At 39.8% G+C, this 18,217-nt stretch overlaps 2 protein-coding genes across 2 annotated transcripts in view; both read left to right on the top strand.

Annotated features, from left to right (window-relative positions):
* The window catches only part of LOC130232232 (uncharacterized), a 4,415-nt gene extending 394 nt beyond the window's left edge, over positions 1-4,021 (top strand). Inside the window, exons 1-2 of the mRNA XM_056462008.1 lie at positions 1-114; positions 756-4,021. The exon at positions 1-114 is cut by the window's left edge and continues 394 nt beyond it. Coding sequence (XP_056317983.1) covers positions 1,352-2,416 — 1,065 coding nt within the window. The 5' untranslated portion in view covers positions 1-114; positions 756-1,351 and the 3' untranslated portion in view covers positions 2,417-4,021. The remainder of the gene's footprint in view (positions 115-755) is intronic.
* Positions 1-18,217, top strand: part of si:ch211-186j3.6 (neural-cadherin) — a 440,558-nt gene that overhangs the window by 387,382 nt on the left and 34,959 nt on the right. Inside the window, 2 exon segments of the mRNA XM_056462007.1 lie at positions 12,307-12,477; positions 12,479-12,572. Of these exon segments, the coding sequence (XP_056317982.1) occupies positions 12,307-12,477; positions 12,479-12,572 (265 nt within the window).

Here is an 18,217-nt window from a genome sequence, read left to right as displayed (position 1 = left end):
TTGGCAGTATTTAACCTGCGTTTTTCATGCAGTAGAGATACTAAGTCCTGCACCTCGCTGTATTTGTATACCTGACCAACAAGTGCTCAAAGCATCCGCTTTGTGCACCCATTGGTAAGTGAGGCACTTATGATTAGTGTTATCATTTTAAAGGACCATATTAATGAGTTTTGTTTGTGCCTCTCTTTAGGATTCTCCCTTGTTCTCTCTTGATCCCTTTTCTCTCAATGTCTAAATCACTTTATTAGCCCTTGTTCCTCGCTATTGCCGTGGTTATTGGAGGTCGTCTGGGCGTGTGCTACTGCTGTTATTCCACGCTGCTAATACTAACGCCGGTGTCATTGGCTATCGTACAGACGCCACCAACACAGCTGTTTAAAGGGGACTGCCCATTTTGACCCGTGTGCTGCTTTGTGCTCCCCTTCATTTATTTGTTTGTTTAGGATGTATTGATTTGCGTTAACATTTTTGGTGCTCTGCTTTTTGTTTAGTGAAATTGTTTTTCGTTTAGTTATGCAGAGCACTTATTTGGTTTTTGTTATTTAGATTTCTTTTTTTATTATTATTATTATTATTATTATTATTATTTTGAGAGTCAATTGTTTTGATTCAGAGTGTGTGTGTGTATATGAGATGTTGTAATCACAGCTGTAGCTGTCTCAACCAGATCATAGAGTAGGTTTGTTAACCTGATTGACTCCTTTATTGATGTTAGTTATTTTCTGTTTATTTACTTTAATTTTGATTTATTTCAGGAATTGAGGTTTCTCCTCGGTGGATGACTGGTCCTTCCAACTGGTGGTGGTGCTTCTTTCCCGTGTGCTGTGAGACACTGAGTGCTTGATAGTGTAATTCGAGTGCACTGTGGTGTGCGTGTGCTGGGGTAAAGTCAGTCTGCTTGTATCCAGTCAGTGGGAACCTCAATCCTGTGTGTTTTTGATTTTTGTTTATTTATTTTCCTTTTATGAAGGGGGAGTTTTTGATGTGCTTTTTAACAAATGAGTACAACCTTACATTTTCATTAAAATAAATATTTTTGTACTTTTTGTAATTACTCACGCCTCTGTGCCTTTTTGAGGGGAAACGAACCTGTGTGTCTTTTTCTAATAGAGTTATTTCCCTGGGTCACTCCCAGGGTGGCGTAGTCGGTTATTTTGATTCAAAGAGTTCTAACTCGTATCCATACCCTCGTCACATTCTGGCGTAGTCGGCAGGATTCCCCTCTTATTGTGTGCAGAGACGTGGGTTGTATTTTTTTCATTTCTGTAGGAACTGGATTGCGGCAGTCCCCCCTGGTGGGTCAATACAAGTTAATTTTTTCACGTGTACGTTTTAGTTCGTGGTTGTAGCGATGGAAGACGAATTACGTGAGTTAAGGGAGTTGGTAACTCAATTAAAAGCTGATAATGAGCGACTACGGCAAGAGCAGGTGCCAGCTGCAGTGCCGGGACCATCTAACATTTCTATTCCTGTTTCAGATCCTCCACTCATTGATGCTGGTCCCTCATCAACCGAACGATTTGTTTTCGTTCCTCGAGACCGTAGATGTCCAAAATTCAGTGGGCGGTCAGGAGTTGACATCAATGAGTGGGTGGAAGAAGCAGAGGCTTGCATGCGTCTTCGCCATTTGTCTTCAGCTGATCAGGCATTTTTCTTGTTTGATCACCTGGAGGGAGAGGCAAGAGAGGAAATTCGTTATAGGCCACAGAGTGAAAGGGAGGATCCAAAGCGAGTGATTCAGGTATTACGCGATTTATATGGCTGTACTAAGTCCTATGTAGCTCTTCAGGAGTCATTCTTTTCCAGAAGACAGCAGGAGGGGGAGACTCTGGTGGAGTTTTCCTTGGCCCTTATGAGCCTTCTGGAAAAGGTTAAAGGTCAGTCACCTCATGGCATGCCTAATGCAGAAACTTTACTGAGAGATCAGTTTGTGGAAAATGTTAATGATTGCACCCTTCGTCGTGAACTTAAGCAGTTTGTGCGCCGTCAACCTACTGCCACATTGGTTGACGCACGTGGTGAAGCACTTCGGTGGGAAAGAGAGGGCATGCCTGGGGGAGCGCGGGGCCGAAGTCAGTCTGTTCCATCAGCGTACGGTATTCAGTATGGGGTGCAGGGGAATCGGAGCGTTAGTAGTGGGGCAAAGTCTGAAATGACTGAATTGCGGGACATGTTGCTGAAGCAGCAACAGCAATTGAATCAATTGGCTCAAAGTATGACTCTGCTTCAGAATTGTTCGTCTAAATTGCCGCCACATAAAGTCAATCCTGTTATTTGCAGGAGATGTCGTCAGCCAGGCCATTTCGCTAGAAATTGTGATGGCGAGCGGATACCAGTCCGTGCACCATCAGCCTATATTGATTCTGCTGTAACAAGACGTGAACAGTCGTCCTCCAGCCAGCCGTCGGAAAACTAGTTCCCACCAAGTTACAGGGCCATAACTTGGTTGGGAAAAGGGTAGGCTCTAATGATTTTATGCCGTGTTTAATGTCTACTTGTCCAAAGCTCGTTGTATCTATGGGTGGGGTTCAGGTCCCTTGTTTGGTGGACACTGGCTCCATGGTGTCCACCATTACTGAAAGTTGTTTCATGACTAATTTTGGGCTTTGGGGTCAAGAACAGCTTAGATCATGTCATTGGTTACAGCTTCGAGCTGCAAATGGTCTTTCAATTCCTTATATTGGTTATTTGGAATTAGACATAGAGCTTTGTGGGCGAGTAGTTTCAGACTGTGGAGTGCTGGTTGTTAAGGATCCTCCTGGTGGCATGTGTGCACAAACACCTGGTGTAGTGGGTATGAATGTTTTAAGCCGCTGCTACCAGGAGTTATTCGGCCAGCATGGTACAGGCCTTTTTGATTTACCGGCAGTATCACAGGCCCCCAGTTTTATCATTCAGGCCTTACAAAATTGTCACCAAGCTGAAGTTCAGCCAGTTACAAATGCAGAGGGACAAGTCAGGGTGCGTGGACGTCGGGCGTGCCGCATCCCAGGTGGCACTGTAAAATTTGTTGCCACTACTTGTTCGGTGCAGTATTCGGGTAATGCCGTACTGTTTGAACCTCCAATTTCAGGTCTCCCTGCAGGTTTGCTGGCCTCTCCTGCGCTCCTAAAGATGGATGGTGGTACTGTTTATGTGCCTATAGTTAACGTGGGCACTATAGATGTGCTGTTGTATGCCAGAACTATTGTGGGCGTTGTAAGTAAGGTTAATGTGGTTACATTACCCCCAGAGGTCGTAGAGGTAAACATGGTTGCAGCTGAGGTAAGTGCACAGCCTTCTCCCTCTGTGCAGGAGCAAATAGCTACCTTAGACCTGTCAATACTGCCTGAAGTAGAACAAGGTAAGGTTAGGGCATTGCTGTTTAAGTATTTGCCAGTGTTTTCCAGTCACGATGGTGATTTGGGTTGTACAAACCTGATATCTCACGATATACCCTTGTTAGACGATATCCCTGTCCGGCAGCGGTTCAGGCGCATCCCTCCGTCTGAGTATGAGGTGGTAAAGGCACATATTAACCAACTGTTAGAGACCCAGGTCATTAGAGAAAGTTGCAGTCCTTATGCCTCGCCCATTGTTCTGGTTAAGAAAAAGGACGGTGGTCTGCGCATGTGCGTAGACTACCGTCGTTTGAATGCGAAGACCAGAAAGGATGCATTCCCTCTACCACGTATTGAGGAAACTTTGGACTCGCTGGCTGGGGCCTGTTGGTTTTCCACCATGGACCTAGCCAGTGGGTATAATCAGGTGCCTGTAACTGAGAAGGATAAGCCTAAGACTGCCTTCTGTACCCCTTTTGGTCTTTTTGAGTGGAATAGGATGGCGTTTGGGCTGTGTAATGCCCCAAGCACCTTCCAACGATTGATGGAACGGTTGTTTGGGGATCAACAGTGCCAATCCCTCCTCCTGTATTTGGATGATATTGTTGTCTTTTCCTCTTCTATAGATGAACATCTGGTGCGGATGGAGGTTGTCCTAAGCCGTCTGCAGAGGGAAGGGTTAAAGGCCAAATTATCCAAGTGTGCTTTTTCAAAGGGAAGTGCATTATTTGGGTCACGTTATTTCATCTGAGGGTGTTTCCACCGATCCACGTAAAGTGGAGGCTGTGGCCAACTGGCCTTGCCCGGCCAGTGTTACAGAATTGCGCTCGTTTTTGGGATTTGCTAGCTACTACCGCCGTTTTGTGGAGGGGTTTTCCAAGTTGGCTGCCCCTCTCCATAGGCTGGTGGCTCTACTGGCAAACCCAAAACATCGAAAGGGCAACGCCCATGACTTTGCGGCTTCTTGGTCTGCAGAATGTCAGAGTAGCTTTGAGGGGTTAAAAATGAAGTTAACTAGTGCTCCAGTGTTGGCTTACGCTGATTTTTCTCTGCCTTTTATTTTAGAGATTGATGCCAGTCAGGGAGGCTTGGGGGCAGTCCTCTCACAGGAACAACAGGGCAAGGTGCGTCCAATAGCGTATGGCAGCCGCAGTCTTAGGCCCACTGAGCGTAATCCATCTAATTATAGCTCAATGAAATTGGAGTTTTTGGCACTCAAGTGGTCCATGACTGAAAAGTTCAGGGAGTATTTGTTAGGCCAAAAATGTATTGTTTTCACTGATAATAACCCCCTTAGCTACCTGAATTCTGCCAAGTTAGGTGCAATGGAGCATCGTTGGGCTGCTCAATTGTCCGTATTTGACTTTGAAATAAAGTATAGATCGGGTAGGAGCAATCGTAACGCAGACGCTTTGTCCCGGCAGAACTTCTCAGGTATAGGAGAAGTACAAGACCGGTGTCCAGGAGTGGCTGTTCCAGTAGTGTTGCAGCAAACAGCCCCAGATGGATTGGTGACCCAGGTCAATCAGGTAACAGCCTTCCCCTGCCCCTCTGGCAGTGACATGGGTGCTCGACAGGTAGCAGACCCAGTCATTGGTGAGGTGTTGGTGTTTTGGAGGCGCAAGTTGCTCCCCACTTCGGAGGAGCGTAAGAAACTCTCTCGCTTGGCAGTCATCTTGCTTCGCCAATGGGGCCGCCTGGTTGAAATGGAAGGGGTGCTCTATCGGCGTGTGTTGCGCCCGGATGGCGGAGAGGAAGTTCTCCAAGTGTTACTACCAGCCCTCATGAAAGCTGAGGTCCTGACCCAGCTGCATCAGCAGCATGGACATCAGGGGGTTGAGCGTACTTCCCAGCTGGTTCGCCAGAGATGTTACTGGCCGGGTATGTTCGCTGACATTGCACGCTGGTGCCAGGAGTGTGAGCGGTGCCAGTGTGCTAAAGGCACCCCCTCAGCTCCCAGTAGTTACATGGGACATCTTATGGCTTCTCGGCCTAACGAGATTTTAGCTCTCGATTTCACCTTGTTGGAGCCCTCAAGGTCTGGCCTCGAAAATGTGTTGGTCATGACTGACATATTTACGAAGTACACCTTAGCTATACCTACTAGAGACCAGCGAGCCGAGACTGTAGCCCAGGTCCTTGTGGCTGAGTGGTTTTGTAAATTTGGTGTGCCAGGTCGCATCCACTCTGACCAAGGTCGTAATTTTGAGTCTACTCTTATTCGGCAGCTTTGTGGGTTGTATGGAGTCGTAAAGTCACATACAACTCCATACCACCCTGCTGGGAATGGCCAATGTGAGCGTTTTAATAGAACGTTACACGATCTTCTGCGTTCCCTTCCATATTCGAAAAAGAGTGATTGGCCATGCTGTCTCCCTCAGGTTCTCTTTGCGTACAACACTACTCCTCACCAGTCAACTGGGGAATCTCCTTACTATTTAATGTTTGGACAAGAACCTAGACTTCCTATTGATTTCCTCTTAGGTAGAGTTAGAGAGCCGTTAGCCGGCAGTGTTCATGGGTGGATTGTAGAACAGCAAGATCGGTTACAAGTCGCTTTTGAAGGTGCTCGTGAGAGATTGGGTGCCGCCGCTGACCGGCGGAAGGCCCGGCATGATCTCCAGGTAAGGGAAGCACCACTGAAGGAGGGTCAACTGGTTTACCTTCGCGATCATGGGGTGCGAGGTAGATGTAAAATCCAGGACCTGTGGAGCTCAGTGGTCTACCAAATCCTAAAAGCGCCTACTGAAAGTGGGGTAGTTTATACCATTGCCCCGGTTGCAGATCTGAGTAAAACCAAACATGTTCACAGATCCTTGCTGAAGGCCCAGCTTGGTCAGGATCGGCCTCCTAGTCTACCTGAACCTGCAAGGGGAGAGTGCATGCAGCCTTTGGATGAGGAGTGTGATGGAGATTTGCTGGTTCTAGTTCCCGAGACACCAGAGCTTAGAGGAAGGTCAAGGTCACAGGGTGCTGTTCCCCCTGTCCCTCGGGTTGTAGACGAGGTACTTGAGGGTCCAGCAACTGTGGGGACTTTGCAGCCGGAAGTTGTGCCCGCTGACCCTGTAAGAGCAGCAGAAACCGTGGTAAGGAGAACTGGGAGAAGTACAGCAGGTCAGCACTCTAACTTGCACCACCTTCCACGAGCTGTAGGTATAGGGACTGTGTCCAGTATAGTGAGTAACTCGTTTGGTACATTCTTCCGCCCTTGGAGTTAGACTCTTAGGTCAATTGTATGTTTGGTTCACCGTCGGGGCGACGTTGCAGAAATTGGGGGTGGAATGTGATGTAGTGCAGCTGATATTGATATTGGAGTCAGTCCAAATGTGATGGTGCTGCGCAGCTGATTGACATTGACTTCATTCGTGCTGCGCAGCTGATTGACATTGACATCACTCAATCGGCATGTAGCACCGCCTTTTTAAAGCCTGATTGGTTGTCCCTTGGGATGCGTCACGTCCGACTCTGACGCACTTTGTTTGGGTGTCCGTCTTCGCAGCTACAGGTAGAGGCATTGTGTTCGTTCTGATAATTTTTCATTTGCTTGAATGGGCCAACGTTAAGTTACTTTTGGCATTGTTATAGTGCATTGTGGCTGTGGCATTTTTCTGGGCTGGAGTGGCTGGACGACTGTTCATTGTTGCAGGTATGTGATAGTTTTTAATTGGCTGAGTAATGGGATTTGGCAGTATTTAACCTGCGTTTTTCATGCAGTAGAGATACTAAGTCCTGCACCTCGCTGTATTTGTATACCTGACCAACAAGTGCTCAAAGCATCCGCTTTGTGCACCCATTGGTAAGTGAGGCACTTATGATTAGTGTTATCATTTTAAAGGACCATATTAATGAGTTTTGTTTGTGCCTCTCTTTAGGATTCTCCCTTGTTCTCTCTTGATCCCTTTTCTCTCAATGTCTAAATCACTTTATTAGCCCTTGTTCCTCGCTATTGCCGTGGTTATTGGAGGTCGTCTGGGCGTGTGCTACTGCTGTTATTCCACGCTGCTAATACTAACGCCGGTGTCATTGGCTATCGTACAGACGCCACCAACACAGCTGTTTAAAGGGGACTGCCCATTTTGACCCGTGTGCTGCTTTGTGCTCCCCTTCATTTATTTGTTTGTTTAGGATGTATTGATTTGCGTTAACATTTTGGGTGCTCTGCTTTTTGTTTAGTGAAATTGTTTTTCGTTTAGTTATGCAGAGCACTTATTTGGTTTTTGTTATTTAGATTTCTTTTTTATTATTATTATTATTATTATTATTATTATTTTGAGAGTCAATTGTTTTGATTCAGAGTGTGTGTGTGTATATGAGATGTTGTAATCACAGCTGTAGCTGTCTCAACCAGATCATAGAGTAGGTTTGTTAACCTGATTGACTCCTTTATTGATGTTAGTTATTTTCTGTTTATTTACTTTAATTTTGATTTATTTCAGGAATTGAGGTTTCTCCTCGGTGGATGACTGGTCCTTCCAACTGGTGGTGGTGCTTCTTTCCCGTGTGCTGTGAGACACTGAGTGCTTGATAGTGTAATTCGAGTGCACTGTGGTGTGCGTGTGCTGGGGTAAAGTCAGTCTGCTTGTATCCAGTCAGTGGGAACCTCATCCTGTGTGTTTTTGATTTTTGTTTATTATTTTCCTTTTATGAAGGGGGAGTTTTTGATGTGCTTTTTAACAAATGAGTACAACCTTACATTTTCATTAAAATAAATATTTTTGTACTTTTTGTAATTACTCACGCCTCTGTGCCTTTTTGAGGGGAAACGAACCTGTGTGTCTTTTTCTAATAGAGTTATTTCCCTGGGTCACTCCCAGGGTGGCGTAGTCGGTTATTTTGATTCAAAGAGTTCTAACTCGTATCCATACCCTCGTCACATATGTAAAACGTGGGTGATTTATCTGCGGCATGAATTAGATGCGTCTGTGAGACAGGCTAGAATATATTTTATATCCCCTAAAGTGGCAGGCTACAGATTTCATTACCTGCTTATTTTGTGATCTTGCGAGGCGTCGCAGCGGTGCAGGAACTGATGCTGCCTTTGTGCCATGTGCGAAAGATTAAATCTTAATCTCCTGCTGTGCTCCTCTCAATTACCTTAGCAATAATGCTAATTGATGTGATGTGCCAATACCCATTTAGCATTGCCTGTTGTGTCTGATTATGAAGCATCATCTCACTGAGACGATTCCAGCAAGGTGTTCTTGTCATCAACGGATGAGGAGGAAGTAACAGTTTGATCATCTCATTTCTTCTCCAGAGACTTAGCCGCGGGTCCATTAGCGGAAGTTGAACATCAACAAAGACAGTGTTTTCCTTGAATTCAAATGAGTGTTACTCAGAAGTTGTTGAGAGTTTACAGAAAGATGTTATCACCACATGATACTTGCGGCCTTTAATTGATTCTGGTTTTAAAATGGATTTAAATCGGTGAAGTGTTTTATACAGGCTCAGTGACTACGTTTACATGGACATCAGTAAACCAATTATTTGCCTTATTCTGAATAAGACAATAATATAATTAAGGTGTTTACTTGAGTTGCTTTTTGAACTTTCGCTTCGTGATCCCATTTTATATGTGATAGCACATTCGATTAACGTCATTGCGTCACCACGCTATCCACATTTCCTCCGGTGTTTCATGTAATTTCGGGTGTTTCATTTTTAATATTTTTACTTTAACTGCAATTTGGCAGTTTCACTTTCATTCCGGAACATTCATTCATACCCAATGACAAACTGAGGAATTCATTGGAAGCAAGTACGAAGTAAGGACTGGTGGAAGTTTGTTGTTTTAATGGAATTTGATACCGCTCACCAATTGGGAGAAAAAAAAAAAAAAACTCTGCATTTTGTGGTATGTGTGTCTTTGGCCCTTTATTGACTCGGTAGGTGCAGAGAATAGTGTCAAACAGCCGTGTGTGTATCATGTCGCATGGTAATAGTTTGATTGTGGTTCGATTTCAATCAGATTCAAGTTCGATTATGACCTTAATCGGATTAAATTAATCAAAAATCGCTGTTTACATGATAGACTCTTAATCAGAGTATTGTCTTAATCATATTAAAATCTGATTAATGGTGTCCATGTAAACATACTTAGTGTTAATTTAAGAATTTCTCAGGGAAAAAAAAAAGTGTAAAATGTTATTTTTTTATATATATTTTTTTTTCTCTTCCAAAGACCAAACATTGCAAACACTGAGCCTATTGACTTATTCTTTCTTTCTTTTTATTTAAAAACTGCTTAAGGTAATATCATTAGCCCACTTAAGATTTTTTTTTTTTCAATTGACAAACCACTACTGGACAAGCCACTGTTGTCCACTGACCTGCCTAATTATCTTGCTAAGCCTTTAAACTTAACTTTAAACTGAAAACTATTATCTTGCAAAATAACAAGTAATAATAAGCAATAATTCACTTATTTAATAAAATAAATAAAATAGTATGTGCAGCCAATATGGCAAAGAGAAAAAAATCTCTACATGAAAAGCACTTGGGGACATTTATTACAAAAAAAAAAAAAAAAAAAAAAAAAAAAAAAAAACCTTAATAATAAGTTTCACAGGAGGGTTGATATTATCAAATCTGCTTCATAATATGAAGTTTTAAATATTTATGTTGCTCATGCATTTTAGTGGCTTGAAATTCCAAGGGCCATCAGATATACTAATGTTATTTTTATTATTATTATTTTGTAATATAGTATAAAATAACTATAGAGTATAAAAAAACAAAGCATGGACATAAAAAACAAAGGTTGTCCAAAGCTGTAAGGATGCTGGATTTTAAATGTATATTTAACAAAATTAATAATATTATTTTTTTTCCAAGCATAGACATCTAAAATAGTGGCTGTTCAAAATTGTAAGAATGCTAGTTCTTGAATGTGAAAGAAAGAAAGAAAGAAAGAAAGAAAGAAAGAAAGAAAGAAAGAAAGAAAGAAAGAAGAAAGAAAGAAAGAAAGAAAGAAAGAAAGAAAGAAAGAAAGAAAGAAGTTTTGTTTTGTTTTGTTTTGTTTTGTTTTGTTTTGTTTTGTTTGAAATTATTTATTTGAAGTACATTTTTAGAGCCCTCTATTCTGTTTTCTGAAAGAACAGACCCCTCAACAATCACGCACTGTTGTTTCCCTGTGCTGTAAAATATTTATTGTGAAACCAGCAGTAACTTACTGGCAGTAAAATTACCATAAAACATATACAGCGAAAACAACAAAATCTGACTGCAGACAGCTTATACACCAAGAAGATGTTGAGAAAACAATTAAGAAAAACTGTGAATACAAACAAAATATTCAATTATAGCAAGACATATGTGCTGCTTACAATGGGGTCTTGTGGACTTTTGAATTTACTTGGGCTCATATTTCACACCATACGTGGTGTGTTATTTCTTTAAACCAAACAGGTTTTTCTCATTCAAATTTACTGAGCCACTGCTTCTCGTTCTTCCTCAAGAGCACTTCAGTCCTGCTTCAGCACCTGATGTCTCATCTCATTATAGCACAGCATATAATAACTCAGGCATTTTCAATGCTATTCTCTAAATATCCAAAGAACCTTGATCAAATGCCTTGAAATGATGAAACATTAAGCTGGCCATATGGCTTTACCTGCTTCTCCCATGGATGGCATTGATTTCTGGATCATTGGGTGTGGATTTGGGGCATTGATGCCTGTTTTACACCACCAAGGGAAGAGACTGAACATCTTTATCGTCATTTGTGGGGTAAATCGTAGGGCATGATGAAAAAAATCTTGGATTTTCCACGGACAGATTAAAGTTAATGTTCTTGTTAATTAGTACGCCTTCTGGATTTAGTGCCTACCGATCATAGACTCGACCTTGAAATAGTCTAATAATCCTATTTGAGATGATTCTCATGAGCTGTATCTCAGGTGGAACTGAGCGTGCCGTGGGAGAGGAGGAAGGTGAGGAGTTCACACAGGTCAGCTGTGTTTATTTGTGTAAACTGTTTACGGTTGCTGTTCAAATGGGAGCAAGCTTCGCTGCCTTTTGCATCATTGATTAGCCCTGCTTTTTACATCACCACAAAGCCTAGGATCCAAAACGGGGCCTGGCAAATTATGCTCTCTGGGACATATGCAGAAAGACTCTGAAATTGAAATGAAGGTTGGGGCTTTCTTTGGGAGATTGGCCAGACGCTCCGTTTTCTTCTTCACAAACAAACACAACACCTCATTGTCAAACCTACCGTTTTCCTTTCTTTTTTTTTCTCAGGACATAAGACTATGTGCTTGTAAAGTAAAACACCAGTTGAATTATTGTTATTAGACCCTTGGAAGTTAGGAAATAAAGCATTACAGTGAAGGACTTGTTATATATTGAATGATGCAAAGCTGGAAACTGTAGGTTTTACATTGTTCCTTGATATTACACACCTATATGTTCGAAACGCTCATAAAAAATACAGCTTGACTTAGAAGCATTTGATTTATTGGAAACAATCAGATTAAAAGCGCATAAAACACACACACACACACACAAAGCAAAAGAGAGAGTAAAAGAAAGGCTCACAGCTGACCACTAGAGAGTCTGTTTGGCAACATTGGAATATAGTGGCAAACTTCATTGACATCATATTAAATTCCCAGCGCCCACTGTCTCCAATTAAAGGGCTGATATGTTTAATTCTGTTAGTGTTCAGTTCTTATATCAGATCCTGCCCCAGTCTGATGTCTTCAGTCCCCAATGGGTCTATTTCATCTGATACTCAGCCTCTCTCCCTTTTCTCTCAACTATTTTCATAATTTCACAATTGGTCTTTTATTTTTGTATCCAGTGCTATATATATATATATATATATATATATATATATATATATATATATATATATATATATATATATATATATATATATATATATATATATATATATATATATATATAGTTTCAGAATATAATAATGAATACATGTATTTATTTGCTAACAGCATTCTCTCTCTTTTCCCCTCCACTTTTCCAGATCTATCAGGGTCTGTTAAGTGTCTTCTACAACCTCGGTGATGGGGACTTCAACTTGACAATGCCCTCTTATCGTTTAGACAACGGAGAGTGGCATGACATTCACTTAGATCGGCATGACAATGAGTTGACCCTGCGTCTGGACGGGGGAGGAGGGCGTCGAGAGGTCACCGGGGTCGCCTGGTCGCAGTCGGGAGATTGTTATCGACCCTGCTGTGGTGATGCTGGGAAACTCTTTCCCCTCTGGACACAACAGGAGTTTCCAAGGTGAGGTACAGGTGTGTTCCTGAAGCTCAACTGGTGGAGCATGACCCTAACAAGCCAATGCCAATTACCTCAGAGCAGTAGTGTATTGTCAGAATGTGCTGTACTCCGAGGGTTATGCAGGGGGTTGGTCTTTGGATTTTTTTCCCTTAGTTTTGGTCAGTTTAGGCATACAGTGTATAAAAACATGGCAAACATGCAAAGTTCAAGATGGCTTGAATTCATTGTTATTGGGTTTAGTTTAAGTTTTAAAAGTTTGGTTTGGTTTGGTTTGGTTTGGTTTGGTTTGGTTTGGTTGGGATGGGTTGGGGTTGGTCTGGTTTGGTTTGGTATGGTCTGGTCTGGTCTGGTCTGGTCTGGTCTGGTCTGCTCTGGTCTGGTTTGGTTTAGTTTAGTTTAGTTTAGTTTAGTTTAGTTTAGTTTAGTTTAGTTTAGTTTAGTTTAGTTTGGTTTGGTTTGGTTTGGTTTGGTTTGGTTTGGTTTGGTTTGGTTTGGTTTGGTTTGGTTTGGTTTGGTTTGGTTCGGTCTGGTCTGGTCTGGTCTGGTTTAGTTTATTTTAGTTTAGTTTAGTTTAGTTTAGTTTAGTTTAGTTTAGTTTAGTTTAGTTTAGTTTAGTCTAGTCTAGTCTAGTCTAGTTTTGGTCTGGTCTGGTCTGGTCTGGTCTGGTCTGGTCTAGTGTAGTCTAGTCTAGTCTAGTCTAGTCTAGTCTAGTCTAGTCTAGTCTAGTCTTGTTTTGTTTTGTTTTGTTTTGTTTTGTTTGTTTTGTCTGGTCTGGTCTGGTCTGGTCTGGTCTGGTCTGGTTTAGTTTAGTTTAGTTTAGTTTAGTTTAGTTTAGTTTAGTTTAGTTTAGTTTAGTTTAGTTTAGTTTAGTTTAGTTTAGTTTAGTTTAGTTTAGTCTAGGTTTGGTCTGGTCTGGTCTAATCTAGTGTAGTCTAGTCTAGTCTAGTTTTGGTTTGGTTTAGTTTAGTTTAGTTTAGTTTATTTAGTTTAATTTAGTTTAGTTTAGTTTAGTCGACAAGACCTCTGGTGGTTTTACGTGAGAAGAGCAGGTGCGAATGGTACTCACGAGAGAAATTTGAGATCTGAAAAGCATACGTAAAAACTGCAAAAAAAAAAAAAAACTGCTCCTGGGATGTATTTGGTGCTCTCCAGAAATGTGTATAGTGGTACGTTTTCGGAACGAGCCTGGGTTGCATCGAAACGCAAACACGAGTGATTGTTGCTAGGAATAAGAAGGATTTGTATGTTTTAAATTATTGTCTACATGTACAGTATCATAACCTTAAACCAACCCCTCACAATAAACGTGATGAATCTAAACCATGTCATTGTGCGACAAACTGCAGAGAGAACATCTTTCTCCTGGAGGGCAACCATTCTGCTGATTTCAGCTCCAACCCAATCAACCTGAAGAAGCAAGATGTTCAGGGTCAGCTGATAATCACAAGCAGGTGTGCTAGAGCAGGGTTGGAGCTTTCATTTCTAGGAACATTATCCAGTTCAAATGATGTCAAACAATGATGTAACTCAACATTTAATTTCTAACCAATTCAAAATGTCAAATTCTTTTCAAGGCTTTCTTAACTCTTTTAAAATTAAAACTTTTTACTCAAGTGCATAACTAAATTGTAAATGTGGAGAAACTGAGAAATGGTCTCTTGTGTGTGTCAGACAGAAAGAACACCTTTTTGTAAAATAGACATTTTAATCATTTATAATAAGCATCAGGGCTGTAAGAATAAAATAATGAATAACAAGACATTTTAATTTTGTCTGTGTTACTGCAGACCTGTCATAAAACTTGTCAGTTTCTTCTTTCTTTAATTAGACGCCTGAGTTTGTTTGTTGTTCACAATTTTTCACCTGCATTATCAGTTAGTTTCTGTCAATAGACAATGATATTGTGTTTCGACAACTGTCAGAGATACTGCCGTTGTATAATGCCTTTGACAATATCAAGGTGATACAAGGCTTGTGAATAGATTCAGAATAAGTATATCCAGCTCCCATTATCACTGAGAGAATTTACACTGCTAAATGCACAGACACTTTGTCTTTCTATAGTGATTTTGCAACTTTGGCTTCCTGTATTGAATTATTGATTGTGGTTTGAGACCACATAGCATTTGTAAAAAGCTAGAAAGTTGTTTGTGTTATATAACCCTGCTTGCCATCCTTGTTTAAACAGAAATATTGATAAAATAAAAACTTGTTCAGTATTACTGACAGAACTTTGACAGATTAATATAACTAATGCCAGTTGGATGGTTAAAAGTAATTAAAAGTGTGTGTGAATGTGTAAAACTCAAACTCAACTCTCAGAGGAAACCTCCTGTAAAGTATGATTTTTAAATTCCCCATGAAATCAAAACTAACCATATGATTTTGTAAGCTCACATTGCCAGTTTTGTGGTGAACAATTCATCTGTGCATGTCATTTGAAATAGAAATCCTTCAAATCTTGAATTGAAATATGAAAATGCACTTTGTTTTCAGTTAAATTATCAGATTATGTATATCTTAGGAAAGATTTTGTCAGTTTTTGTTTACATTGTACTAACTCTCCCCAAACCCTTTTCCCCATCTTTCTGAATGAAAGGCCTACTTTACATCCATTCAGCTCACAGTAGAAAAAACAAGCCACGCCCACTGTTTTGTCAGTTAATATTTCATTTCTCTAGATTTTTTCTACAAAATGAAAAAAATAACTGTCACAGCTTCCGGTTCATGGGGACATAAAATGTTTTGAATTTCCAGGACATAAGGCATGTCCTCATAAACCTCAATGTTGTAATTCCTAGGTCATACCCTTGTCATAATACAATTTTTTGTTTTGTTTTGGTAAACCACCAGAATCGGTACACAAGAGTATGTATATATGTAATAGTTTATTTATTTATTTATTTATTTATTTATTTATTTATTTATTTATTATTTGTTTTTTATTTATTTATTTATTTATTTATATAATTGTATTATTTATATTTATTATTTGTACATTATTTATTTATTTATGTATTTATTTATATTATTTATATGTAGTATTTGTCCATTATTTATTTATTGTTTATTTATTTATTTTTTATTTACATATATAATTTGTTCATTATTTATTTAATTATTTATTTACACTATTTATTTTTTATTGTTTCTATGTATTATTTATTTATTTATTTACTTATTTATTTATGCAAGATCAAAAAACACTTTTTTATATTAATTATGTGAAGCCTTTAGTTAAAATATCATATATATATATATATATATATATATATATATATATATATATATATATATATATATATATATATATATATATTATATATATATATATATATATATATATATATATATATATATATATATATATATATATATATGCATTGGTGAGTAAGTTGGTAAAGTTGACAACAAACAAGTAAAATAATAATAATAATAATAATAATAATAATAATAATAATAATAATAATAATAATAATAATAATAATAATAATAATAATAATAATAATTCCTTACATTTATATAGCGCTTTTCTGGACACTCAAAACTCTGGGGGAATCTTCTCATCCACCACCAGTGTGCAGCATCCACCTGGACAGCAGCCATATTGCGCTAGATCGCACATCACACACCAGCTGATTAGTGGAGAGGAGACACAGTGATGAAGGCAATTATGAAAAGGGAATGGTTAGGAGGCCATGATGGAAAAAGCCCAGTGGGCAAATTGAGGCAAAAATCGGCAAAAGGTTAGTATCGAGTCCCCATCAATATACTGTGGCGTTAGGACCCAAACAGACCACAGGTTGAGCACCCCCTTCTGGTCTCACTAACACCACGTCCGGCAGCAACCTAGCTGTCCCATGTGGTCTCTCATCCAGGTACTGACCGGGTGCAGCCCTGCTTAGATTCAATGGGCAACCATCTGAGAGTTGTAGAGAGCTACTAAAAAAAGAAAGAAAATGAAAATATCATTAGTTGTAAAATGCCATATAAAGCCACATATTAAATGTCCTTCCTGAACCTCTCATTTGACATACAGATGTTTTCATATTTGCAATCTATCGTTTTGCTAATCTAATATTGCGCTTCTCTTGTGTTCTAGAATCCATGTAAAACATTATCTATGTATGTTTGTTTGACTGCGTTGTAGTTTGATGATGAACATGCTCCATTGTCAGTCTGTAAATTAAATATTAAGAGGCTTGTATTCGATCACACATTATGTCCTAAATTATGCAAAAAGATATGAAAAACATACCCCAATATACCACACCAAACACACTCCGCTTTATACCACATCAAACATGCACCGAACACAGATCCCTGATTGTTAGTTTCCATTCCCCTCTGTCTCAGAGTTGATTAGCAGCCTATGAGCTCTGTCCAGAACTTCCCGCAATAGATGAATTGGTTACAATAAATGAAATGGAGTCAATATGTCAAAGTGTGCACGGAGAGCTGCGGACAATTCCAATAAACACTATAGCATGACATTTGGAGCTCACAGAACTGCTCCGTCCTGTAGCCAGAAATCCAATCACTGAGTTATATCAGAGCACTGTGAAGCAGACTGCCATTTTACCGCTAATCCAATTTAACTTCAGTCCAAGAGAAGGAAAAAAAATACTTAGCCAGCATATGTGTACATCTGTTCAGCTTTATCAGCTAATTCAGACTGCGGTTCCTCTATATGTCATGATCGCGCACTATTGTATTGGCGATAATGAAAAATTAATAGCAGCGTTTAATATATAATAGCCTCAAAGGCACCTTCAGTGTTGAAGTGTAGAGCAAGAATGAAACCGACAACTTGATCGAAAGGAGACAATGACATGTGGCATGAAAGAGAAGAAGTGGTGGGTTCGTCCCCTGTGTTCGACGGTGCTGGTTAGCCTTAGGCAATACACTCTGTGTGTTTATTAAATGGACTCTAAAAGCACTTCTCTTAAAAGCTCAGATTATGAGTGGATCATGTTGAGCTCAGTTTGTCTATTGGTGAGAGAGTGTGTGCAGAAATAAGCAAGTGTATATATTTTTATGTACAGTCATGGTCATGCTTATTGGACACTTTGTATATATGAGCAAAAACGCTGTGTAAGTACATCTGCTCTGTTTAATCTGTTTATGTTTTCATTCAAACGAAGAAAAAATAAATTCAAATATTATTATGTTGTCCAAGGACATGTACTGAATAACAGGTGAACTGAATGAACTAAGTTAGCTATAGTGAATGAGTGTGTATGGATGTTTCCCAGTACTGGGTTGCAGCCTGGAGGGCATCTGCTGTGTAAAACATATGCTGGTTAAGTCGGCGGTTCATTCCGCTGTGGTAAATGGGGTACATGTACAGGCACTTTTTCAGTAAGCCAGCTATGAAGTACTTCAGGTGTACTGTCATATCATTACAATATTGCCACGTTTAAGATTTGGCTTCTTAAAAAATTAATGATCTTCACAGCCTGATTGAGATGTGATATAAAGTGGGTCTCAGACTGGATAAATAGCACTGAATTAAGTTCCATTGTTCTGCGCCATGTCTTAAAAATATGGAAATTTATTTTATCACAGTATTTACAATGGAGTTTCTTTCATATTGGAGTGATGGAAACACAGCAAGTGTTTTTTTTATTTTTATTTACTGACGTTAA

Source organism: Danio aesculapii, chromosome 7 (genome assembly GCF_903798145.1).
Source record: "Danio aesculapii chromosome 7, fDanAes4.1, whole genome shotgun sequence".
Taxonomy (NCBI): domain Eukaryota; kingdom Metazoa; phylum Chordata; class Actinopteri; order Cypriniformes; family Danionidae; genus Danio; species Danio aesculapii.
The sequence above is the reverse complement of the archived record's forward strand: the minus strand, read 5'-3'. Positions and strand labels throughout refer to the sequence as shown.